General features: G+C 34.4%; 3 protein-coding genes across 5 annotated transcripts; 2 read left to right on the forward strand and 1 right to left on the reverse strand.

Moving 5' to 3' along the window:
- Positions 1-236: 236 nt before the first annotated feature.
- Positions 237-6,005, forward strand: LOC127956975 (protein mono-ADP-ribosyltransferase PARP11). Of its 2 annotated transcripts, XR_008153678.1 has the most exons (9): positions 237-382; positions 719-871; positions 985-1,105; positions 1,224-1,299; positions 1,414-1,486; positions 1,568-1,695; positions 1,874-2,025; positions 3,111-3,816; positions 3,913-6,005. XR_008153678.1 is itself a non-coding variant. In XM_052555310.1 (8 exons), exons 2-8 carry the CDS (start codon positions 719-721, stop codon positions 3,425-3,427), a joined length of 1,020 nt encoding a protein of 339 aa, XP_052411270.1. In that variant the 5' UTR covers positions 237-382; the 3' UTR covers positions 3,428-6,005. The 2 variants fall into 2 exon arrangements, 1 of the variants encoding a protein (XP_052411270.1); XM_052555310.1 differs by having other exon boundaries at positions 3,111-6,005.
- Positions 6,006-9,293: 3,288 nt separating this feature from the next.
- On the forward strand, positions 9,294-14,035 carry LOC127956779 (protein mono-ADP-ribosyltransferase PARP11). The gene is made up of 7 exons (XM_052554975.1): positions 9,294-9,832; positions 9,917-10,031; positions 10,250-10,325; positions 10,688-10,760; positions 10,838-10,971; positions 13,004-13,161; positions 13,306-14,035. Exons 1-7 carry the CDS (start codon positions 9,701-9,703, stop codon positions 13,560-13,562), a joined length of 945 nt encoding a protein of 314 aa, XP_052410935.1. The 5' UTR covers positions 9,294-9,700; the 3' UTR covers positions 13,563-14,035.
- An 874-nt stretch (positions 14,036-14,909) lies between these two features.
- On the reverse strand, positions 14,910-19,695 carry pyroxd1 (pyridine nucleotide-disulphide oxidoreductase domain 1). Of its 2 annotated transcripts, none has more exons than XM_052554973.1 (12): positions 19,411-19,695; positions 19,252-19,332; positions 18,856-18,975; positions 18,648-18,776; positions 18,418-18,491; positions 17,594-17,763; positions 17,085-17,170; positions 16,881-16,983; positions 16,665-16,777; positions 16,212-16,334; positions 16,001-16,138; positions 14,910-15,375 (listed from the first exon to the last, which is right to left on the reverse strand). In XM_052554973.1, exons 1-12 carry the CDS (start codon positions 19,480-19,482, stop codon positions 15,127-15,129), a joined length of 1,458 nt encoding a protein of 485 aa, XP_052410933.1. In that variant the 5' UTR covers positions 19,483-19,695; the 3' UTR covers positions 14,910-15,126. The 2 variants fall into 2 exon arrangements, with proteins under 2 accessions (XP_052410933.1, XP_052410934.1); XM_052554974.1 differs by having other exon boundaries at positions 17,085-17,167; positions 19,411-19,687.
- Positions 19,696-26,779: the final 7,084 nt, after the last annotated feature.

Here is a 26,779-nt window from a genome sequence, read left to right on the forward strand (position 1 = left end):
TATATATATATTATACATTTTTCTATCTATCTATCTATCTATCTATCTATCTATCTGCAAAAAGCGTATCTCCTTCTTTCTTTCTCCCATCCCTTTGGTATTATATATGTATATATATATATATATATATATATATATATATATATATATATATATATATATATATATATATATATATATATATATATATATATATATATAGTCGTAGTTGAACGGTGCATGATGACGTCATGGCCGGCGAACGCGGAAGTGGAGCAAACGACAACCAGAGATTGAGGAAAACGAAACATAAACAGAATCTCGACCGCAAAGATGTTTTCTCGAATTTAGATCAGTCCAACATTTACTTATAACTTCAAGAGGAAAGGGGCTTCTTCGAAAGGTATACGCAATTCACTATTTACGTTTAAACGCTATTTACCAATGACTAAATTTGATCATCCCAGCATATCTGGTAAACAAATGTCTTGCATGAATGAGATCGCGACCGGTGAAAACAAATAATATGTACTAGATGAGTAGATTTGAATGGGGTGAACATAAATTAAATGTGTAACTATAGTTGACAATTTCAGCATGTTTTAGTAAAGAAAATATCTTGCTTGAATGAGATCGCGACTTCTGGAATCAAATCACAACAACGCTAGTCATTATAAAAGCATGTTGTCGTGCACTTAAAAGCTGGCCATATGGACATATCTGTGTGTTTGCTTTGAAGATGAACAGTGTGGCCACTGTCAAGCATTTGGAGAGCTCAGAAGACCTCCCGAAGCCCACTGATGAAGAGCCATGTGAGGAAGAAATGGACACATCGGAGGCCAAGTGGCGCTGGTTCTATCTTGCCGAGTGTGGCGTCTGGCATACGTTTGAAGTATGCACTGCCTTTTATATAACTGCAGTCTGATAGATTAGACTAATATGAATGGCAATTCATACATTGACTTTTTGCTGATCACATCATGCTGTTTTCCTTTTCACCTACAGGAAGTTCCCAGCACAGGTTGTTCTGTCACCAATGAGCAGATTGAACAAAACTACAACAAGAATCAGCACGCTTCAATGGACTTCTATACTGCTAAATATACATATAAATTAGACTTTTCTGGTTGGTTACCAAACAAAACACAGATTATTTATCCAGATTTGTGGTCATAAATGGCTTGGGGGTGTGATGTGTGGCATTACTGTCATCTCTGTTTTCAACTTTTTAATCATATCACTAGCTATGAAACAAGTTAATGTGACAACTGGAAAAGAAAGGCCAATCAAAAGGGCATTGCATTCAGCTACTGACTTTAGGTAAGCTCTAGCTTTTTTAATTGTAACATTTATATTGTACATCATTATTGTTTATTATTTAAAATTATTATATACCAAAAATAAAAAAAGGCTTTTCAATTTCGTGTTTCATAGATTTATCTGTGATAACCCAGCCCTTCCTGTACCCAGTCACTGGGAAAGAGTTAATACAGAAGAACCCTATCAGGTATACAAAGAGAAAGTCAAGTTAAACGTAATGACTTTTAATGACACAGAATGACTTTTGACTATGGCGGTTTCCTTCCAGCTCATTGCTTTATGCAGAGATACGTTTGAGTACAAAGAAGTGGCCCGGTTATATGAGAGAACCATGAGCCAGCCCATCAAATCCATTCAAAGAGTACAAAACCTGGACCTGTGGGAGTTTTTCTGCAGGTTGGCTCTTTTTTTGAAATCATCTTAAAGAGGTTTATTTGTAAACAATGTCTGTCTGCATACATTTAAGCTTATCACAAGATTTGTTACATATATATATTATATGTACATTAACTTGTCAGTTAAGGCAGAATTCGGTTTAAATTTATATATATATAAAAATGTAAATGTGTTACAGGAAAAAGGCCCAGCTGAGAAAGATAAAACGTATTATAGATGTTGAAGAAAAGATGCTTTTTCATGGAACCGGTCACAGTAACATACAGGCCATATGCACATACAACTTTGATTGGCGTCTCACAGGAAGCCACGGTGACGTCTATGGCAAAGGTATAGTTCGGAATTTGTTCATAAATTGGCCTAAAATTTAAAAGGGTGTCATAATTTACGTATCCTTTTGTCAATCCAAACCTGTATGACCTCTGTATTCCATTGAACACAATAGACATGTTTATAGAAGGCCACTTTTTGCCATAAAAGAAAAAAATAAACATGCTTAAGTCTTAATTGTGATTTATGAATATTATTAGATTCATGCATTATGAGATACTGAGTCATAATGACGAGATAGGTCAAATTTATGGCATAAAAGTCATTAAGAAGTACAGTGCGGAAATAAGATAAAAAGTTGTAAATATGACAAAAAGTCTACAATTTTGCATTATGACTTTTTTTTTCTCACAATTCCATTTTTAATCTCAATTAAGTCTCAAATATGACTCTTTATTTCAAATATATGACATGTCAAGCTTCCTTATGACTCAATATCTAAATTCCATTTTTATGTATCTCTTAATTATTGAAAAGAAGTTTTGATTATGAGAGAACTTTGTCATAATTGACTTTAGTATAATTTGAGATAAAAAAGCTTCAAATATGAGTATAGAAATACAATATATAAATACATAATACAATTATTTTTTACTCATAATTGACTTTATTATTATTATAGAACGGTTATAACTATGCCATAATTTTGACTAAATGAAAATTATGGATAACATAACAAAGAATGATTTTGTTTTCCTCATGTAATGGAATTGAACATTTGGTAACACTTTAGAATAGGTAACACTTGTTAGCTATTAACTATGAAATTGTTCTCAAGAAATTCTTAATTTGCTTAATCTGCTTATTAATAGTTAATAAGGTAATTGTTAGGGTTAGGTACTGGGTAGGATTTGGGATGTAGAATAAGATCAAGTAGAATAAGGCATTAATATGTTCTTAATTAGCAATAATACATGGCTAATAATCTAGTAATTTACATGCTAATACGCAACGAATAGGTGTTACCTATTCCAAAGTGTTACCAAATTTTTTATGTTAAAAACATTGTGTTTGCCCTTTTTTTGCCAAAAGATTAAGCATATCACTACTTTTGATTTGATTTTTATTTCATTATGTCTTCACAGGAAGTTATTTTGCACGCGACGCAAGATATTCAAGCAAGTTTTGTCATTCGACGAGCAAGCACAACTTTATCCTACAGAGACATGGTCTAGCGCCCCCTGTTTTCCAGAGCGACCCATCATACAAGTGCATGTTCCTGGCACGGGTTCTAGTTGGGGAATACACGCTGGGTCACCCCCAGTACTGCAGACCCCCATCCAAAGACATGAGCATTGCCAACTTTTTCGACAGCTGTGTGGACGACATGATGAGCCCGAAGATCTTTGTAATATTCGACAGCAACCAGATCTACCCGGAATACCTGATTGAATTTTACTGACACCAAAGACCAAAAGGAAATCAGTGAATTTTCAAAAGAATGAACAGCGTTTTCATTCTGATGAACGTACGGCTCTGTGTGGCTGTGGCTGGTTACTGCAAAAGTGCCTTTGGTGAAAAAACTGTGAATGGATAACAATCTGTGTCTAGGGGGCAGATTTAAAACGTATTAATGGTTTATATGAATTATATGATCAATTTTATGTTTTTTATAACATATTAATTTATGACACAAAACACACATGAAAATGTATTCATGTAATGATATGGAAAAAAATAATTATTTGGAATTTGTGTGCATGAAATAACTTTTACGTTATTTACTTTTATAATTTCCTGCAATCCTGTCTTGTGGAAAAATGGCGCTGGTAGAGTGTGACTCCATGAAAAGTATGTACCCTTCAAATTTGCACATGTAACATTTTATTACTATTATTTTTCATAGCCTACCTCTCCACAATTCTACCTCTTCTCATATATTTTCAGAAGACAACAGCAAAGAAACTGATTGCCAAGAGTTTTTCAACACCCAGTTGTTTAAAATGGAAATTGAATGGACTTGGCGACAGATAATTTCTTCCATATTGTGATGTACATCCAAATGAAGCCGATTATCGGAAAAGAAGAAGAAAAAAAAAATGTAGGGTGGGGTCTTGGTTCTGTCCAGTGGTTGTTGATTGGATGGAGGCATATCTACAAATGTTTATTATTAATACTTCCAATGTCTAAATATTTAAAACAAATAAATAAAACGTATATAGAAGAGTCATTCAAAATAAGATTAGTAACATGCATTTAGAAAAGACAAATCATGAAATTCTAGAACTATGCATATGCTACTTAAAAATATATATATATATAATTTAAAAAAGCATGTCCTTTGCCCGTGCATTGATTACACATTTTGCTTAATTTACTTCAAACCAGCAATAACGTTGTGATTCTCTCAACTATGTTTGATATCCTTTTGCCAAATCCCAAATCCAGTTTTCAGATCTTCTGACATGGAACAAAAATAAATAAATAATATTAAAATCAATCAATGAATTTATGCACAGTCCAATATACTGATCCATTCTAAAGACACGCAGTTTTTTTATGTATTTCCAAAGGATTTATTTGTTGGCTTCATTCCACTCAATTATTTTGAAAATAATACGTTTTCGGCTAATTCTTGTGATCTCGTGGCTGATATAAAGAAAGTTAGCGCTCTTTGATTTACTCAGACAATATAAAATGCTATAACTTTAGTGTATGACTAGCTATTTATGCACTCAATGCTGTTTATATTCTTGTTAAAATGATAATGGCATTAAAACGCAATGTCAAATATATTGATATACAAATGCCAATACGTGTAACCGAAGAATATAAAGGTATGCAACATGTTCAAGATTAATAGAAATGCCTTTTAAGTGTTGTTTGTTTTTTAATAATATTTCTGGTTAAGTAGGTTCAGTATTAGTTAAGTATGTATGATATATCAACCTTGAAACTACTAATATTCTTGTGTACACTTTTAGTACACTTTTCACAAATGTTATAGTTGATCCAAAAAGAAAGTAAAAACCTGGGATAGAGCGGCTGAGTGAATCCAAATGCGTTTGCCTTCCAATATATATATAATTTAAAATGGTTATTTATTTACACTATATGATTTTGTCTTTTCTTAAAATAGGTATTTCACGCAATAAAAATGGAATAAATCCTTTGCAGTGTTTGCTGAGGGAAATTGAATGTTTGTACATGGCACTGAATATTTTATTTAACTTAACCCATTTGTGCCCAATTTTTTTCTGAATTGTCTCATGCATATAGTCATGTTAATAGTGTCCTATGTGAACATGTTCTGCATTTATTTTTCCCAGGTTTTTTTTTTTTTTTTTCTTGAAAATATTATTTGAATGTACAGCAACTATAGTTGTCGGTGGGTAAATATGTTGTATTCACCTTTTCAATGTCAAATTTGAATAGGAGGAGAGCATTTGGCATCTAACTCAAATAACTGCTTTCAACAGATCAATCTTTATTCATAAACAAATTTATCATACATACAAGTCTAAGAACATTTGATGCAAACCCAAAAAAGGCTGCATCTAGCGTATAATCTCTTGAATATGATAACACAACAAATCCATTTGTCTTAAAATGGTGGAACATTGTGCGGAACAAAGTGCCGCCATTAAGGTGACCCAATATGGTATTGTATATGAATAAGTTAATAATAATATTTAAAAAAGAAAATATGAATAAAAAGAGTATACCTGAATGAAAATTACGCATTTGACTGTTTGGTTACCAACATTCTGCAAAATATCTTCATTCGTGTTTAACAGAAGAAAGAATCTCATAGGTCTGCAATTTGAAGATGACACAATTATGACACGATTTCTATTTTTTGGTGAACTTTATGTAAGCAGTTTTAGTATAAGTAGCTACAAGCAGTACTGCGGTGACGGTACAAGTAAATGTATACATTTACTTAAACATATTTGCACACTATACTTTGTGATTTATTTAATGAATAGCCACATATTGATTAAAGTCTTTGATATTCATGAAATAAATGCTCTTTTTTTTAATAATTATTTAAATAAGTATCATTAGTAAGCTACACCCATGATTGTTTGTTTATTTACTTATTATTGAACATGCCGGTATTTTCATTCTTAGAAGTGTGTTAAATGAACATAAAGAAATAAAATGAATATATAGAAAAAAATATATATTAAATCTATATAAAAAAAAAAGGTTTACCTGAAAGAAAATGACACATTTTAGGCCCATCAATGGCTGACTGTTATAGGTGATTTCATATAATAATGTAAATATAAACTCATTACTTGTCTGAATGTCATGCTTCCCGGAGGTACGGGTAAGAACTTGACAGCCTCATGTGACTGGAAGGAAGTGAATACCTTTTATTTTTCTTGGAATCCTTTATTGGGTAGCTTGCTTGCATGTATTTGAGAAATAAAACATGGTTAACATCTAGAAAAATATTTACAAAAGGAAAATGACAACTGTAAATTGCGGCAACTAGTTGCCGGTGGGCTTTAAAATAAATGAAAGAAATCCATTTCTTTTCTTAAGATTACTAAAAAGAAAACAATTTACAGTTATAAGGTTCTTAAAAATGATTGTACCTAATCAACTTTGCAATAGTGAGAAAATTTCATACACTATAACAGAATCATACCACTTCCGATTATAAAGAGGATCATGTGCACTTACATTGTAAGAAGTCCTCCCTGGTCTTGGGGATGATCTGGAAGTATGACACCACGAAAACCACCAGAGATTTAACATTTTATGATTTTATGCAATTACATCTACGTGTTACATGATGCAGCAGAATAGTTCAGAACAGTTCAACATTAAATAGCAACCACTACCAGATATCCTTTCTATCTCCTGTTTGCAGAGATCCTCAAGTTTCTCTCTAAGCACAGATTTTGCCACATCATTGAAAGAAAATTGGAGAAGAGGGCATGATGGGTACATCCGTAGATTCAGGAGGAACAGAGAAAGTCTGGAAACTCTACTGACACAAACATACAACACAATCACAATATAAAGTTCAAAAATTCAGCTTTTCACAAAACACTTACAGTCCAGATTTCCCAGCTAATTGTATACACTGCCATTGAAAAACGTGGGATCTTTAAGTTTTTTTTATTGTTGTTTGTTTGTTTTTGTTTTTTTGTTTTGGTTACACTTAAGTGTAGGGACCAATTCCCACTTTTAAGTAGTTGGTTATTAGCACGCTATTAACTTATTGGCTCTTTACCAGTATAAATCACATATTCTACGTGAGCATATTCTACATCCCTAATCTTACCCAATACCTAAACTTAACAACTACCTTACTAACTATAAATAAGCAGCGAATTAGGAGTTTATTGAGGCAGACGTCGCGGTTAGTGGTTTGTTAATAGCGAGAATTGGACCTTAAAATAAAGTGTGACCTTAATGGGATGAGACTGCTATATTCCACTCCCTCCTCCTAACCCTAACCCTACTTCATCCACTGGAACTGCGTTCTATTGTGAATGTGAGTACAACACTTAGCGGCAGTTACAGGTCTCTGTTTATAATGTTTTAAATACATTTTTGTTACAAAAAGCATTGTTTAACTACAGGAGTGCTTTATTCACACCCTGGAGCCATTTGGAGCACTTTTTTTTATTATGGATGGATGCACTTAATTACACCCACCATCATAATTGTTTAAATAAAACAGATTACTGTTTATCCTATTTATCTTGTGATCATATTTAGATTATTTCAACAAAAACAACAATAATAAAAAAATAATTGTAATAATAATTATAATAATATATATATATATATATATATATATATATATATATATATATATATATATATATATATATATATATATATATATATATATATAATGCATTGCATTATGTTATGTTTTGCCCTGACCTGTGCTATGACTGTTGTAGTATCATATACTGGAATGTTATACATGTTTAATGGCTTAAGACAATTGTCTTCATTACTATTGTAGAATTACCACAGTGAATTACCATTCATAAGTTACTACAATGTATTGTATTACCTTTGCAATAGTATGTCTCAAAAACACAGTAGTATTTACTAGAAGAAATACTAAATTTTTTATATAGTAAATTTACTATAGTTATATCGTTTTTTTTTTTTTTTTTTTTTTTTTTTTTTTTTGTGGGTTTCCGTGAATTGAAGAGTTTCCTGTTTCATTATTGAGGAAGTGAAACTGTAAGAATGCAGAGCATCCTACAGAGGGCTCTCAAGCCTCAACACCATTTTCTACTTCTACCTGTGCTTGTATAAACACGATTAACACTAACAAATGGTGATATTATACATTTTCAGGTATTGTGAAATTAACAGTTTTATATTCACAGTTGTTAAAACTGTGTTTGACAGTATCTGGCGCTTAACACCCAGCATACTTTCCTTTTCCATACTGATAAAGGTATTTGGGCATTTAAACATTAATTTCCACATTTTACATTTACTTTTCATCATGATATGATCCATAGGAGCTGGAGGGTGAATCTGTTCTTATCCAAAATTGCACATGGAACTTTACACAAGTAATGTTTGGTAATAAGGTAAGTTTCAGTGTGTTTTAAGGAGACAGCGCCGTTCACACCACTGACTTTGACAACATACCAACCCTGTAACAAACTGAAATGCTATTTAATAAAACAAAACAATCTTTCTTGAAATACTACAAATATCGTGTGTGTGTGTGTGTGTGCTACATAAACATATTCAGTTATAATACTGTTTAGCCAAAAATCTAATTGTCTTCTTTATATTTCATAAACCTTTTTAATCAAATAATAAACTAATATATTTATATTTAAGTATTAACAGTTGTTATAAATTGATACATAATTTGATTTGTCTTCCTGAGCTGCACGCAGCCTCCGATTTTCGTTTTTTTAGCGACAGTGATGTCCGGTTTTAGTTGAAGGTTACTGTGGGATGCCACTTCCTCCTCGCAGCTGCCGATTTTTCTCCGAAGCACCTCTCTATAAACTTCTATGGAAAGCTGCATAGGGGCCGGGACTTTGATTATTGTTAATAATCATATACTAAGTCATGATTCATAAAATAAAAAAATACAAATAAAATAATAATAATAAAAAAATCGTTATGATATGAAAAGTCTTATTTTTGGGGGACGTTTTAATTACGATTTCGTATGTCTTCCATGTCACAGTTTTAACTTTTTCTGACAATTTCGACTTAATTTTATAAATATGACATGGTGCCATGAATCTGACCCTTTAGCTCATAATTGTGACAGTGTGTGGATTTTATTTGTAGCATAGTAAACAACTCCAAAATAGAAACCGAGACCACGCCCCTTGATTTGCCAATAATCTCTTTCACTCAAAAATAAAACGCTCTCGCACCAGGTATGACGCGTTTGCGTATGCACTACGTTTGACGTCTCGCCAGGTCTCAGTGTTTGCGGTGTCTCCTGTTTATGACTAGTATTACACAACCTTGAGTTTCCTTTTCTCTGCAACCTCTACGTCAGCGTATTTACATTTACCGTGTGATCTTGAGGTTTTCAGGAGTGCGACTTTTATTCGTCAGCGCGTACATTCAGTTTGCCTGTTAAAATTCGACTCTCTTATTTCCTTTCTTATTTTGTTTACCCTCTTTTTTTTCTAGCCTGGAAATATGGGTTTGTAGTTAAGTTTTATTTTTAAACGTACCTAATATAGTAACTGCTTTACCTGTTGAAATGTTGTGTGAGGAGTTGTCTGCTCTGGCGCTGGAGGATGATACTATTGATGAAGTGGAATATATGGACACATCTGACACACAGTGGTACTGGTACTACAAGGCGAAGTGTGGGGTCTGGCACAGGGTTGAGGTAATTAATGTCTTTGTTTAGCAATATATTCACTTTCAACCGCTTGCTCTGTCATTTATTAAAAATGTTTTTTTTTTTTTTTAGGATGACCCAAAGAGTTTTATGTCCAGTGGTGATCTGGACAGATGTTACCTCAGAAACCCACAAGGTGTTATAAACATGTCTACAGCTGGAGGTCAGATCCAGATTAATTTTGCAGGTAAGCAGTTATGATACACTTACAATCAGAACATCATTTAAGAATACTTTACAAAACTGCATTTTGAAGCAGCTAGCCTACATATAATGTTGATTAAATAAGTAAACGACAATGTTGTAGAATCCCATGGCAGAATAATAATACCAACATCTGTGTCCGTGACATTATCAGTCAACGTTGTTCTAATTATTATTATTATTTTTAATGTTCTAATTTAGCGAGCACACAAGTTAACTTAAAAACTGGGACAGAAAAACGGATTAAACGCTCATTTCAAACTGACACTGGATTCAGGTGAGATCTATCTATCTATCTATCTATCTATCTATCTATCTATCTATCTATCTATCTCTTTATTGAGATTGAATAAGTAAGAAAGAAACAAATAAAAAAGGAAGGATTTGGAACTCATTCATAGTTACTGTCAAACGACTGAGTGTGCACATTTTTACAAATTGACTTCATACCTTTACTAAAAACACCCCCACACCAAGTCACTGCCAAAATTAGTATAAAAAAGCTGCATGTCTAAAAATGTTTTAGGCTTATACAGTATCGGCATCAAGTACAGACATGTACCATGCTGCACTCCAAGTCAATTTCTTATTCAATGAAATCAAAAGTGAAACCAACCTTGCGTGTGTTTTGTGTAACAGATGCAAATGTGATGAGATTTATCCGTCTCCACCGCCACACTGGAGGGGTGTCGATCCCCAAACGCCTTATCAGGTAACAGGAAGTGCTTATCAGAGTGTTACATTTATATTCGGACAGTCTCTCTGAAAATGTTTTCTTATCTCGAGCAGTTAATCTCTCTGAGAAAGGATAGCAGCGAATATCAGATGGTGGAGAGATTTGTCAGTCATGATGGCTTACTGGATGTTCCCATCATATCCATCAAAAGAATCCAGAACATAGACCTTTGGGAGCTGTTTTGTAGGTAAGGAGAATGTCTGCTCCTTCTAGGATCATTTTGTTGAATCTCAAAATAAAATGAACTCTTGTATGTATGTCTTATTATCTTCATTATGAATAATACAGATTATTATCATTATTTTGTATATAAAGAAAATGACGGCAGTTTATAAAGCCAAATTCTCTCTTGCATTCTCATTCCTATTATTCTCAGTGTTTTAAATATATAGACCAATGCTACTTATGCGTAATCGAAGGGTAATGCCCCTTTTTGGGGGAAAACAAAATGATTCCCCTGATACAGAACTCGCTCTAATTTCTTGATAGCAAAAATTGCACAAACATACACACTCTCTTCGCCGGCCGAGGACCGTGAGAGGTATTTAATGAAGCTACTGGACACAGTGTTTACAGTGTCTACAGTGTTTATTTGGCAGTGGCCAAATATGGACATCTAACGTTACCATTATCTCGTGGAATCACCAAGTAGCCTATTTTTGTCATTAACACACTCACAGTATGATAAACTAGACGATGAGGCCATGTCAAGAGGAGTCGGTGGTTTACTTGGATCGTATTTCACTTGATTTAAGCTATTGACAGTTTTGTTGTAGTTAGAAAAATGAAGCTGCTAGCATTAGGCATTCTACCTTGGCTGTTAACTGATTTTACGTTTGAAATATTCGCAGGCTAGGACTAAACAATATCAGTTTGAAATTGTGTCTGACAGGCCTGTACACATCAGAAACAATGAAAAACAAAAGGTCCCTGTAGCGAGTTCTGTATCAGGAATCCGTTTGTTTTCCCCCAAATAGGGGCGTTACCCTTCGATGACGCAAAAGTAGCGTTGGTCTATATCTATCTATATACATTCCAATTGATATGTGACTCTGGACCGCAAAACCAATCTTATGTGTCAATTTTTAGAAATTGAGAAAAGATATAAATAAGATTTCCATTGATGTTTGGTTTATCAGGATCTGACAATATTTGGCCGAGATTCAACTATTTTAAAATTTGGAATCTGAGGGTGCAAAAAAAATCGAAATACCGTATTTTCCGGACTATAAATCGCACCTGAGCATAAGTCGCATCAGTCCAAAAATACAACATGATGAGGAAAAAAATATAAAAATATAAATATAATACAAATCGCACTGGACTATAAGTCGCATTTATTTAGAACCAAGAACCAAGAAAAAACATTAACGTCTCCAGCCGCGAGAGGGTGCTCTTTGTTTATTAGGGGTAGACTACAGGAGCACTGAGCAGCATAGAGCGCCCTCTCATGGCTGTAGATGGTAATGTATTCTCTTGGTTCTTGGTTCATGTCAAATAAATTTTGATAAATAAGTCGCACCTGACTATAAGTCGCAGGACCAGCCAAACTATGAAAAAAAGTGTGACTTATAGTCCGGAAAATACGGTACTGAGAAAATTAATCTAAATGAATTTTTAGCAGTGCATATTACTAATCAAAAATTAAGTTTTGATATATTAACGATGGTAAATTTAAAAAATATCTTCATGGAACACAACTTACTCAATCCCCCTAATGATTTTTGGTATAAAAGAAAAATGTATAAATTTGATCATTACAGTGTTTTTTTTTTTGGCTATTGCTACCAATATACTCCAGCGCCTTAGGACTTGTTTCGTGGTCCAGGGTCACATATGTCTTGCTCCATGTAAGATGATTTGTGAAAGAATCTTATGAACATGCACCAAAAAAATAAAAAAAAAATAAAAAAAATAATAATAATCTATATACCAAAAAGGACATGTTTGTAAATGTAAATGGTTATTTTCATTATCTATATAAATTCTCATGAATAATAATAATAACAAATGTGTGTATAATACGCATTGTCATTATAGTTGGATTGTTTTTGTTTGTTTGTTTTTTGAATAATACTATTTCTTTACAAATTCATTCATATTCCCATTAATCATTCAATGAAAAGTATTTGTGATCCAGATGCATGTTTTTACAAATTATAAAGGTCGTTTTACTTGCATGTCATTTTACTTGCTGAATACTTGTCTTGAATCCTTAGGAAAAAAATCCAGTTGATGAGGATAAAAGGACAATCAGATATTAAAGAGCAAATGCTGTTCCATGGAACAGATGCAAAAAACGTGCACTCTATTTGCACATTTAATTTTAACTGCAGACTATCAGACACGAAAAGAACAGCACACGTATATGGCAAAGGTGAGCTAAGATTATAACATTTTCTCTCTCTTTTTTTTTTTTTTTTTTTTTTTTTTTACATATGAATATGTAGTAGCATGTGGTATGAATTTTTAACTTAACATGTAATGTAGTATATGTTGTAAAAAAAAATATTTTTTGCAGGAACATACTTTGCAAAACATGCATCCCATGCTATCAGATACAGTAAAGCCAGGCATGGAACCAGAGTCCTGCTGCTTGCCCGCGTTATTGTTGGGAAGTACAAAACAGGCCATCGTGATGACTGTACACCTAATGATGAGCAGGACGAAAACATACACGATAGTTGTGTAGATGACGTGTGCCATCCGAAGATTTTTGTTATCTTTGATTCCACTCAGATATATCCAGAGTACATACTTGAATTTCGCAGCAACTAATTGATTGCAATAATAAATTCTGGGAGAACTTGAAAATGTGTGTAAAATGCCAGAATGTTTACATAATGCAGGTTAATACAGAATTAAGAAAAATATTTTTGCAAAAGGTAGGGTTTTAATGCATTTTAGAGGACAAAGTCATTTATTGTTATACTGTATGAATTTAACATTTATTTTCACCCAGAAACAGTAAAGACCACCAGAAGCTCACTTCAAGTAGTGATTTACCCTCCACTCTTGGCCAAGAATCATAAAAAAAAAAATAACTCATACGAGTTGAGATCACAGAATTGATAACCAAAGGATCAACATGGGAGTTGAAGCTCAACAGACACCTATCCCAAAAATACTGAAAGGTGACGTGTTGAAACTAAACACAATACTTTAGCGTCGCTACAGTATACTTCATTATTTGCCTCATGTTTTGAAAACGGTGCACTTTTTAAATAAAATAAAAAAAATCTATAAATATATTTATTTCTTACCAACTCTGTGTAGTCTGTTAGTAGTCTGTGTTTTTCTTACTTGGTTTCTCAATGTGCGTTATCCATCGTTTACTCCTAATAGCTCATAGTTCCTTAAAGGAATAGTTCAAACTAAAATTTCAAAAAAGTTCAGCGTTATTATATCTGCATATCATTTATACTTTCACCATCATTCCAAACCTATATGACTTGAAACACAAAATGAGAAATTTGGAACAAAGTACTAGTCACATGAGGAGACCCCTAGTTGTTACAAACAAAACTGAAATCGGTTTATTTGCATGCTAAGCATGACAATATAAGTAGCACTTCCTGTTTTTGAGATTTTCCCGAATGCATTGCGATTCTTTCTCAAGTCGATCCTGAGCTTAGTTTTGAACAGCAGATGGCACTGCATGCTTTAGAAACACCCATACTCTGCTTGGTACCAAATACACAAACTTGAGCCTAAAATAATCATTCATAAAATGCGAAAACTTTGAAGCAAATTACAAGGATGTTCACAATAGTCTATTTACATTAATCTTGCATCATAAAAGCGTTCTTAGTTGGGGTGAAATTAACGTTACATGACTCGCACAATGAATGCACCAGCACTCTTTGGCACTCTTCTTCATGAGCATTTGAGAGTGCTGATAAAAACTAGATTAGAGCGCCATCTGCTGTTAAAATCTAAACTCGGAATCGATGCATCCTGAAAATCTCAAATTCGATCCACGAATCGATTCTACATCAATTTATCGTCCCAGCCCAACTGTGTAAACGGTTTTGTAGAACATAAATCGCATGGCACAGCTTTAATAAAATAAATAAATAAATAAATCCTCTCTTTGTCGTTGACTGAGCCAAACCGATACAAACAAAATGGAAATCTGTTTATTTGTGTGTTAACCGTGACAATATTGCCACGACCAAAGGCAACAGATTGAGCAAGAACTTCCTGTTTTTGAACAAGACCGGTGTACGATTGGTGAAGTGTTTGAAAACACACTGTGTAGACCGTTTCAAGGAACATAAATTACACCATGCAGCTTTAAAATAAATAAATAATCTCTCTGTCACTGACTAACCGGAACGAATCAGTCAAAGTAGTCTTCAATGTCAATGTTAGGATTAAGAAGCTCCTCGCCATATCGGGATAAGTCCATCTGGTTGAGAATGAGGTTCTCGAAAGTTTCCTCCAGGTCCGTCTCTCCGATAAGGACGGCTCCCACCATTCGGCCCCCAGTCAGAACCACCTTTACATACTCCTGGCCTTTTGTACAGCGCACAAGAAGCTCATGGTCCTGACCCAAACCCTGAGCATTAAACTTCCCTAGCAAAACCACCTGAAAAAAATAAATAAATAAAAGATATTAAATGGTTGCAAAATGTATTGCCAAATGTGAAAACTACTTTTGTGCCATGCACTGAGAATGCTCTTAAAATTATTCTTCAATTCCTTGTTTTGAATTTTAATTAAGGTTGCAATTAGGCTTATTATTTTACAATAAAAACTGAACAAAAAACTAATAAAAACACAAATGAGCCATAAACGTTATCATACAACATATGAAGTGCTTATAAAAACAACAGAAAGCATGGATATTTTAATTTATTATTTTGAATTTTTTTTTCTTAAATGCAATTTTGTTTCATATAACATCTATGAAACATAACGGCACACATTTTTTTTTTTTTTTTTTTTTACACACACACACACACACACACATACATATACAGTGTATATATATATATATATATATATATATATATATATATATATATATATATATATATATATATATATATATAATTATTATTGTGTGAATTGTGTGATGGTATTATTGTATTATTGTGTTTATGTGGCCAGAGACAATTGAATCAATATCGAAAATTTCTTCAGAAAGAGAGGTACCAACTAGAAGAGCATACATATTTCTTAAAGAGACAGACACGAACAAAAGGACTCACCTTGTAGTTGAAGAATTTGGTGATGTGTGAGAACAGCTCAAAGCAGAAGTCCAGCTCTATGGGCTCCTCCAGAACATCCGCAGCCATACAACGTGCTGCGTACCAGCCCATCTGACGCGCCTGAGTCCACAATCGCATCTTACACAGGACAGGAGAGAAGTTTTAGAAAGCCAACCCCCAGTACATCATTTATACCGAGATACAGCTGTACCTGTTGCCAGAGAGCGCTGGGCTCCCAGCCTGCAGTGCACACATCTCCAGCCGCATACACATCCTGTTCAGACGTCCGCATATGATCGTCCACTCTCAGACCACGATCTCCTGCCAGTTCAAACTGAAACGGGACACATAACATGAAAAAAGCCTTGAATTCTGCCGTACCGGGCCACTTGCTGTTCATTTCATTGATAAAAGAAGCTACATTTACCTGACCCAGAAAAAATACATGTGTAATATGTTTGAATGTTATTAGTTATTCACCGACAATGCTGTTAATAAATACAATTATATACTAATATATATATTAGTACATACAATATTGACAGATATCCTTCTAATGTTACATGTCCATATTTATCCATTCAGTAATAACCAAAATGATATTTATAAATGGATGAATGAAAGTGAAATAAATGGGTCAATTCAAATGCATATATTTTTGTACATGGTTTCCACTGAGAAAAGGATCGGTGTTTGGCACGACGCCTGTTGCGCTAACGACGAAATCACATCCATAAATCGTCCCATTGGTTAACTGAACATAAGCTGGCCACAGTCCTAAAAAAAAATACAAAATAAAATAACTGAGTTTATTTTATTCCAGCTGTAAAGCACTGCAGATGAATTATTACTTTAATGATGATAATTATTATTATTAAACCTAATTCAGATTTCTCCGTGTCGAGTTGGGACCGCAAGAACTCCTGCTGGGTGTAGATCTGGCTAACCTCACACTCATATTCTATATGGACTCCACTGGAATTCTGTCAAATGAAGGAAAACAATCAGAATAAGTCAAAAGTGACAATCCTCCACCATTTTATTGGGACTAATGTACAACTGTGAAAATATACTGGATACAAACCTGCTCTGTTCCTCTTAGTTCAATCCCCTGATGCCAATCTGGGCCCAAGGCGCTGCCGAGCTCCCCTGTAGCCCCACTCTGGCCTGCTATCAAACACACACGTTTTTGTTTTTGTTTTTTTTTTCAGTCTTTTCGTTCTCACCATCCTTTCCTATCAAAATGCATGTCACAGATGCGAACACACATGGAATGGAAGTGTGTAAACATGACTGACACAACGTGAGGCCGTATTTCTTTTTCAACGTGTGAAAATGTCAGACGACAGAAATAGAACAATGTAAATGGTATTATTATTATTATTACAAAAAAGTAATAAGAAGTGCAAGTGTCCAAACAAGGACTGGTACATGCTACATATTATGATCATTTCAGTAAAACTATTTATAATTCATTAGTGAGAAAGCAGGCTTACTCTTATTACTTTACATCAACCTGCCAGAAGAGGGCAGCAGTGCTCAGTGTGTGTGTGTGTGTGTGTGTGTAAGCCAGTGTGTGAGCTGAATTCACACCTCCAGTCTTGTCAGTAGTGTAGCGTGCTCTCTTGCAGGGCAAAGATCTGTCTTTTTTCTCAGCCTCCAGTGAGGGAATGAGAAACTGAGCAGCTCCTGCATCGAAGAATGTGTTTCCTATGGCTTTATCCTTTATAGCCCAGATCACTTCACATCCTTCCACTTCATACCTACAGGAGCACACGGCAGGCATTACCAAATATCACAATATAATAATATCACTTTTTTTTAAGCTTGTTCTGTCTGCATACTGTAGGGACCTGGACTTCCAAACAAAAATGTGGATGCACCTACACATGCATTAATTATTACATGCTTGTTATTATTTAATTATGATCACCAATCTGTAGTAAAATCATCAAAATATGAAAATACAAAACACAAATGGTTGTTATTAGAATTATAGAATATAGTGGAAATGTTAAACTGAAAACATATATATATATATATATATATATATATATATATATATATATATATATATATATATATATATATATATATATATATATTATTCTTTATATTGCAACATAATTGTAATAATTTTTCACATTAATGATAATAGTAAAATAATCCAAATACCAAACGAATTGTGAAATAAATGTGAGAAGAAGAATTATGAAGCGGAAATGTATAGAAATATACTTAAAAAAAATTAACAAACAACCAATTTATACACAATTATATTTCTATACAAAACTAATAGTGCATTGGAGTTGATGTTGAGGGGTGTGTGTGTGTTTTCTGCTGTTGTTTTTTGGTGTGTGTGTGTGTGTTTACTGTCCAGATCCCATATTGTCAATATTAACGATCCAGATACTTACACCAATTCTAATGCGATTCCTCCATTGCCAATGACAACTATCCTTTTAGCCTTTGATAAACGCTTTTGAAACTCCTGTGAAAATAGCATCAATCATCAATTCATGCTTGAATTGGACACACCTTGCATGATCTCTCTTATTTTGTTAAAATTATTCACATTTTCACAGATTCTGCAAGGGGTTCCCAAACTTGCGCATGCCAGTGTAATTTTCATTATTAACGAGTGTACCTGAGCGCTGTCTGTGTCCCGTATGCCCAGCACATGAGGGTTATCGAGAGAGAGAAGCTTGGGTCTGGCTCCGCTGCAGATACACAGCTTTTTATAATGAAACGTCTGACCGTTCTCTGCTTGTAAAAGCTGCAGAAATTCAGAGAGGGATTCAAATTCCATTTAGAATGTTTTAGGAAAAAGAAGCAAAGTGGTTGTCTTAACATACATGCTCTTCAGCTCGCAGGAGGTTCACTGCAGATTGTATGACTTTCAGATTGGGATACTTTTCTTCTAAAACACTGGAGGGCTGTTCCTCGATATCGAATTCTTCCAACGTCTTTGACACCTAGATGAAGAAAGGTTGTGGTTTATATATATATATATATATATATATATATATATAATTCAATATCCAGATTTTTTAGCATATTGTATTATATTTATTAACTCATGTTTTACCTAACAAATGTGGAATCTGTTTGTACAATTTGTATTTGTTAATAAATAAAATAAATGTTTAAGGACGTAACAATAAAGGTTTTAAAATAGTCTATTTTTCCACAATAAATAGTCAAAGTGCTCCAAATTAAAGAAAGACAGAATTTCAAGTTAAATACCAAACCTGTTTGAAATTTGTAACCGTCTTTACTAAGGGTGAGGCTGTCAGAAGACAAACTTCATCTGAGGCGAACTGCGATGCGATCTGCAAAAGTTTTCAAAGTTGTAAGCCCAGACAGTTATCAGACCAGTCATTATAGATCAGTTATCGATTTGTTCGTACCTGTTCTGCACAAGTTACACCTGCGATTCCTCCACCGACGATCACAAATGTGACTTGCTTATCTGAAGCCATTGGACTTCAGCAACGTGTGCGGTACAAACTTTATATCAGCCTGGACGACACCGCTATTCAGCTGCTTGGTTTTTGACGCTTTCTTGATCTTTTGTATTCTCTGCTAAAGATTTATGATCATATTAATCACTAAAAAGACACGTATTAAGAGCAACCTCAACGCGACTATATTTAGTATGATTCAACTTCCGTGTTTACCTTTTTCAGCAGACTACGGAAAGCGTAAAGGGTCAAACTGTATGCGCTTTGCTATAATATTAGATTCTAGAGCGCTATATAAATTATCAAAAGCTATTATTATTATGTTGTTGTAACTTTACAACCAAACAAGATTCAAAATCACATTCCAGAACATAACACATCTTATTCGGTCTTGGTTGAGCATAACAAAAAAAGAAATAGTAATAACAGTAATAATAATAATAATAATAATAATAATAATAATAAAATGTCAATTTTTTTTTATTTTTATATCATGATTTCATCACTATTATTTGTCATGTTGGGTTTTCTATATTGCAAGCTGTTTGATCATTACAGCCAAATTAATATCCCTATAATAAAGCCTTTTAAGAAAAAAAATATGAAAAAGTATGGCGGATATTTAGGTCAAAGTGAATGGGTGAAGATGAAAATCTTTGTTTTTATTTTATATTTGTTATTAAAAAAATGAGAACAAAGATACACATTACAGATTCAGATATTATACAAATAAAATAGTGTTTTATTTTCAGGTACAATAGGTATATTTAGCTTGAGCATTAAAAAAACTGAATGAACAAATAAAAAAAAAATAAAACACTATATACCTTGATTCCTATTAAAGCAACAGTATTGAGTGACCTTTCTCTGTGTGTTAGGAGTTTTATCAACATTCCAGGAATAATTCCCCCAAAAATTAAAATAGTGTTTTATATTTTTATACCTTCATGTACTCAAAAATAGTTTTAAACCTGAATAAGTTTCCTTCTTCTGCTTAACATGAATGCTATTTTCAAGGTGGAAAACCAAACAGTATATATATATATATATATATATATATATATATATATATATATATATATTACAGTCGGCAGCATGTTCATTTCTGTCTCATTAAGACCTGCACGCATCTAATATACAGACATGCATCTGTTTCTTTCAGTTGTCTACTTTCATTTTAGACATAACTGTTACGGAGGAGAGCCAGAGACGTTTGGATCCAAATGCAGAGCTTTATTTAAGAATGGTCAAACAGGCAGAAATCAGGAATGGCGTCAGGTGTGTCAGGGATAACCACAGTCAAAACCAGAAACAAGCAGAGATCGGGGCAGGCAGCAGAGAATCAGAGTCGGAGTACACGGTCCAAAGATCAAACACGGGAATAACAAACATAGGGAGAAACTCTCAGAAATGTTAGACAGGCTAAACAAGACTTCTCAAACTGGTGGAGTGAGTGTGCTGCTTATATATGTGTGTGTGTGTGTATTAGCTGAAATGAGGTGCAGGTGTGAGTGCAGATGTAGGTGTTTGTGTGCAATCAGTACCAGGAATGAGGCAGGATGGGAAATGGAGTTCTTGAATGAGTCCTGAGTCCTGAGTGGAGTGCTCTCTACTCAAGATCATGGGCACTCCAACTAATGATCGTGACAATAACCAACTGAGGCTATACATAAACCTTGTGTGTTCTGACAGTATTAACACAAAACATAGTGTTAGTTCAGTAATCAGGTACAGTTTTCGTGCCATGCTTTGATTGTGCTCTGAAATACAGCACGTCAGAAAAGCACACAAATGAAACATATAAATAACCAGTAAGGCTTTAAAGCAGATGCAAAACAAACAAAAAAACAAACAAAAAAAAAGTTATTTTGTGAATAAGTCAGGTGTCCCGTAAGAATAACTCTACCGCTGAGTTAACACTGATGTTAAAGGGTTAGTTCACCCAAATATTAAAATTATGTCATATGTCATGTCATGACTAACAAAGTACATGCAAGTCCTTGATTATAATTTTAACTAGTGTATTATTTGCAAATAAATATATTGTTAATATGGTTAATATAATATTATTGTTTATTGTTGTTAATAAAAATTGCACCATTACATTTGTTTTTTGTTAAATATGCAATACAAATTCAATTGAAATGACATTAAAAGTATAAGTCCTTTTCAGTCCATTCAGCTATACACTTAAACCACATTTCAAAGACAGTAGAATTAATTCTAATATTGCATATTAAGATTTTACTGAGGAAATTAGCCCAATAAGATTATTGCCTTTAAATAACTTTTAATTTATTCATTTGATCTATTATTATTTAAATACATTTTCATTTAATTGCAAATAGCATGTAATTAAGTGTCCAAAAACATTACATTCAGATTGCATGGAAGTATAGTCTTTTAAATAATATTATTCCATTTGAATTTACAATTTTAATGTGAAATATCAAACCAGTTTGCAATTATTCACAAAGGAAGAGGCTGTCAGAAGATCAATTTATTCTGATGGGAAATGCAATTTGATCTTAAAAAAAATAAATAAAGTTAATTAAACTGGATTATTAGTACTTTATTTATTTACTCTTTATTATTATATCTATTTTTCATGTTAGCTTTAAAAGTATGTTACAGCTGCGGTAGGTAACTTTTGACGCTCTAGCAGTTAATAAACAGAACTGCTTGCATCTTGCGGAAGAACATCGTAGCCGGAACTACTTCTCTCTGTTTATGTCTATGAAGAATCACAAAGGTACTGGGTTACTCCGCCGCGGTATCCCCGAAGCAATCTAAAATAGTCCGAATATAAACACTTATTATAGGTGCACCCTAGTGATTCAGGACAAGCTAAAAACACGGTTTGGAAAATGGATTCATGGTGTACTCGCTTATTATGTTCATTTTTCTACATTTTGAACACAAACAAAGTTACGGACCACAGCTCTGATTGGTTGTTTTTTACCGGGAGCGATGTATTTCTGCAAATGGCAATGGACCACTGGGAGGAGCCAGAGGAGCTTGATTTTTTTCACAGATTATCTGTCTCATATTCTACTGTCAGGACATAATGACAGGTTTAACAAATATGTAAAAAATATATTTTTACAAAAGTTCCCTACAGCACCTTTAACTGTACTTCTTTTTCACAATTTGGAGAAAGTTATTTAAAATATTTGTAAATATTAGATCAATAAAAATCACTTAGTTATAATGTATTATAAATGTATCTTTGGTTACATTTTAATCCTGCAATGAATTATGCAGCTTGAATGAATAACATATGAAAAAAAGAGTTGTTCCAAATATCAGTACTGTGATGCACACACCGAGTGCTGCAGGTAATTACAGCTGGTGACTGGTATGAAATGGTATAAATGTAATGTCCTCTGATTTTATGTCTGAAGAGTGTTGCTTTTATGAGTCACAGATTGAAAATAAACCAAGAGTGTCAAGTGTGTCAAAAAAAAAAATTATATATATATATATATATATATATATATATATATATATATATATATATATATATATATATATATATATATATATTCAGGACAACATACACAGACCTGGAAGTGTTTTCTGAATTACTGCATCAGTGGCAAAAAGTTGATATGTTGATAATGTTGATATGCCCTGTAGACATGTTAAAACATTGCCCCGAATGTGACACGTCAACCCCCTTATTTGATTCACATAGAAAGAGCAGCCCTTGGACATGTGGATAGCTTAAGTTCATTGGACAGCAGGGCTCATATGATAATATTCCCTTCTCAGAATATGCCGGGGTGATTCTAACCTAATGAACTGCATGTGTGGCATGCTGTTTTAAATTATTCAGGCTAATCTTAGAGGCACCTACTTTATGTGTCATTTCCCCCAACTTAACATTCAACCATCACTCACAGCTAGAAACACTTTTCAGGAAAAGGGCAAAGGAGGAAAAACATGGTTTGTCACTGGTCTGGACATGAGATGCCATTAGGAAATAAAGAAGTGTATATATAATATATGTATATATGTTAAAGACATTCTAGTTTAGGGACCATTTCTTACTATTTACTAGTTACTTAATAGCATGCATACTGTGAGCTTATTAGTACTCATAAAACACAGTGAAGAGTGAGGAAATGAGGAATAAAGTAAATCAAAAATGTTTTAATAAAGGCATGCTGGGGATAACAGGGAACACAGGAGACATCAGCCCTACAAAATGTAACAGCAGACAGAAAACGTGGGGCAGAACACACACTTGTTATGAGATTGTGATTGTAGTAATTGTGCATGATAGAAAAGAAGTAAAGGAGGTTTTTAATAAACATCAACAAACATTGACCATTTAAAATATAGGTGCATCTCAATAAATTACATGTTGTGGAAAAGTTCATTTATTTCAGTAATTCAACTCAATTTCGTGTATTAAATAAATTCAGTGCACACAGACTGAAGTAGTTTAAGTCTTCGGTTCTTTTAATTGTGATGATTTTGGCTCGCATTTAACAAAAACCCACCAATTCACGATCTCAACAAATAAGAAAATGGTGACATGTCAATCAGCTAATCAACTCAAAACACCTGCATTAGTTTCCTGAGCCTTCAAAATGGTCTCTCAGTTTGGTTCACTAGGCTACACAATCATGGGGAAGACTGCTGATCTGACAGTTGTCCAGAAGACAATCATTGACACCCTTCAGTGTTTCATGTTTGAGGGTAAGCCACAAACATTCATTGCCAAAGACGCTTGCTGTTCACAGAGTGCTGTATCCAAGCATATTAACTGAAAGTTGAGTAGAAGAGAAAAAGTGTGGAAGAAAAAGATGCACAACCAACCGAGAGAACCACAGCCGTATGAGGATTGACAATCAAAATCGATTCAAGAATTTGAGTGAACTTCACAAGGAATGGACTGAGGCTTACGTTTACACATTCTGTGATGATTTGGGGTGCAATGTCATCTGCTGGTGTTGGTCCATTGTCTTGGGGTCCAAGTCACTGCACCCATTTAACAAGAAATTTTGGAGCACTTCATGCTTCATTCTGCTGACCAGCTTTTTGAAGATGCTGATTTCATTGTCCAGCAGGATTTGGCACCTGCCCATACTGCCAAAAGCAACAAAAGTTGGTTAAATTACCATGGTGTTGGTATGCTTGACTGGCCAGCAAACTCGCCAGACCTGAACCCTATAGAGAATCTATGAGCTATTGTCAAGAGAAAATGAGAAACAAGAGACCAAAAAATGCAGATTAGCTGAAGGCCACTGTCAAAGAAACCTGGGCTTCCAGGCTTCCAAGTATTGAATACATGTATAGTAAATTAACATACTTTCTAGAAGGCCAACAATTCATTTTTTTATTTGGTATTCTAATTTGTAAAGATTTAGGTTTTTTTGTTAAATAGGGTTTTTGTTAAATATGATCCCAAATCATCACAATTAAAAGAACAAAAGACTTGAACTACTACATTGTGTGTTCATTTTATTTATTTAAAACACAAGTTTCACAATTTGAGTTGAATTACTGAAATAAGTGAACTTTTCCATGACATTCTAATTTATTGAGATGCACCTGTACTCAGGGGAATCAAAGATGAGTAAACTAAAACAAAGGTTTTAAATCATGATAATCCAAGGGGTAAAACAGGACAGGCAGGAACACACGTGTAGCACAACATCGACTTTCAATACCGGACTTTCCACCTACAGGAAGGCATGTCTTCACTCCATAGAACAACTGGGGGGGGGGGGGGGTGCTCAGAAGTCCAGCTCGACACAGGTTACAGCCATGATGGTGACCCACGGTGAAGCCGACAGAGCCATGGCGGAGGAAGGGGGCTGACCAACGGAGGCGGAGCAGGTGGCGGAGGAGCCAGAGGAGGAGACAGAGAGCCGATGAACAAGGGTGGAGCAGATGGCACCAGCGACCGAGGTGGAGGTGGGGATCCAGATGGCCATAGTGGAGCAGGAGCGACAGAGGACTAAGGAGAAGCCGAAGGGATGATGGAGTCTGAGGAATGGAGGGATGATGCGAAGGATGGTCAACGACAGCCCAAGGCAGAGCCGGAGGGACAAGGGAGCCCGGCAGAGCCAGTGGACAGATGGGACACTGCGGAAATGAGGGAGCTAAGAGCCATGGTGCAGCCGACGGGTCAACAGGCTGAGGCGGAGTCCAGGGCTTAGAGGCTGGAGGAGGAGCCAAGGTATATTCCAGCCACTGCAACTGGAGGATGGCAGTCCCGCGGAGATCGTACCATGCTGATGGTGGGCTGAAGGCGAGCAGAGGGGCTGCCAGACAACAGTGGAGGAGGTGGTCTTTGTTGCTGGCTCTTGCACCTGGTCTGACATAATCAACAGCAACGGCTCCGAAGCGATCCTCAACACTGTCACACCATGAGGCGATGGCAGGATCACACATGTAGCACAACATCGACTTTCAAGGGAAATCAAGAACAGACACCACTATATATACACACAAGACTAAATGAGGGTGATTACTAGGACACAGGTGAATTAAATAAACATAATGGGAATTTTCAGTGTACTGTGAAATTATTACAGTAATTGTAATAACTGTAATAACTCTGAACCCACCCCTAAACCTAACCCCGGTGTTTTCCAAACCCAGTCCTATGCAGAGCCCCATTATGTAGTTACCTTTTATTATCAGTCCTTTCTTAGGTAAGTACAATGTAAAAAACTCTAAATAGTCAGGCATGAGATATAGAACATCAGTTGCACAGGACAAAATGACATGATTAACTAACTTTGCATTGCATTAATTAAAAGTACCAGTTAATTATCCACATGAAATGAGTCACACTTGTACTCGAGCTATCCTCTCCTCTCTGTCTAGTCTGTGTACATAATGGATCTGATGGCTCTGTATGTCAGCCATATTAACTGCACTAAACATCGGCTGTAGCCTTTAACCTCTTCATGGATACCCACGTCATTATGACAGATATATCAGCTGCCAAATTATCCGTGACGGCAGCCAATACTATTATTTCCTGTTATATTAATAAAAGAAAGACCCTGGCTGTTTGATACGCTTAGATCAGAGTAGAAGTGATGTCACACCAGGGTAAAAACAAGTTTAGCACAAAGTCAAGATAATTAGGATGTATATTTGATAAGATATGAAGTGCTTAGTGTTGTATTTGCTCAGGCCATATTTTACCTCAAAATCAACATAACATTTTTAAATAATATATTTTCTACACAAAATATGAATATAAGAGTGTTAGCTTCAGATATTATTTTAAGGACAATTGTGCACGTTTATTTTGACACTACATGCTACAATAGTAAATGAATCCAAA

The sequence above is a fragment of the Carassius gibelio genome, chromosome B4, assembly GCF_023724105.1.
Source record: "Carassius gibelio isolate Cgi1373 ecotype wild population from Czech Republic chromosome B4, carGib1.2-hapl.c, whole genome shotgun sequence".
NCBI classification, from domain to species: domain Eukaryota; kingdom Metazoa; phylum Chordata; class Actinopteri; order Cypriniformes; family Cyprinidae; genus Carassius; species Carassius gibelio.

Bases quoted from the DNA above. Each gene is read 5' to 3' on its own strand.
- LOC127956975 (XM_052555310.1), top strand. From the start codon at position 719: ATGAACAGTGTGGCCACTGTCAAGCATTTGGAGAGCTCAGAAGACCTC. The intron at 1,487-1,567 runs GTATACAAAGAG...GTTTCCTTCCAG, and splicing joins ATACAGAAGAACCCTATCAG to CTCATTGCTTTATGCAGAGA. The intron at 2,026-3,110 runs GTATAGTTCGGA...ATGTCTTCACAG, and splicing joins CGGTGACGTCTATGGCAAAG to GAAGTTATTTTGCACGCGAC.
- LOC127956779 (XM_052554975.1), top strand. From the start codon at position 9,701: ATGTTGTGTGAGGAGTTGTCTGCTCTGGCGCTGGAGGATGATACTATT. The intron at 9,833-9,916 runs GTAATTAATGTC...TTTTTTTTTTAG, and splicing joins GGGTCTGGCACAGGGTTGAG to GATGACCCAAAGAGTTTTAT. The intron at 10,761-10,837 runs GTAACAGGAAGT...TATCTCGAGCAG, and splicing joins ATCCCCAAACGCCTTATCAG to TTAATCTCTCTGAGAAAGGA.
- pyroxd1 (XM_052554973.1), bottom strand. From the start codon at position 19,482: ATGGCTTCAGATAAGCAAGTCACATTTGTGATCGTCGGTGGAGGAATC. The intron at 17,764-18,417 runs GTAAGTATCTGG...GTGCTCCTGTAG, and splicing joins GGAATCGCATTAGAATTGGT to GTATGAAGTGGAAGGATGTG. The intron at 16,778-16,880 runs GTTTAATAATAA...ATTTTTTTTTAG, and splicing joins CACGGAGAAATCTGAATTAG to GACTGTGGCCAGCTTATGTT.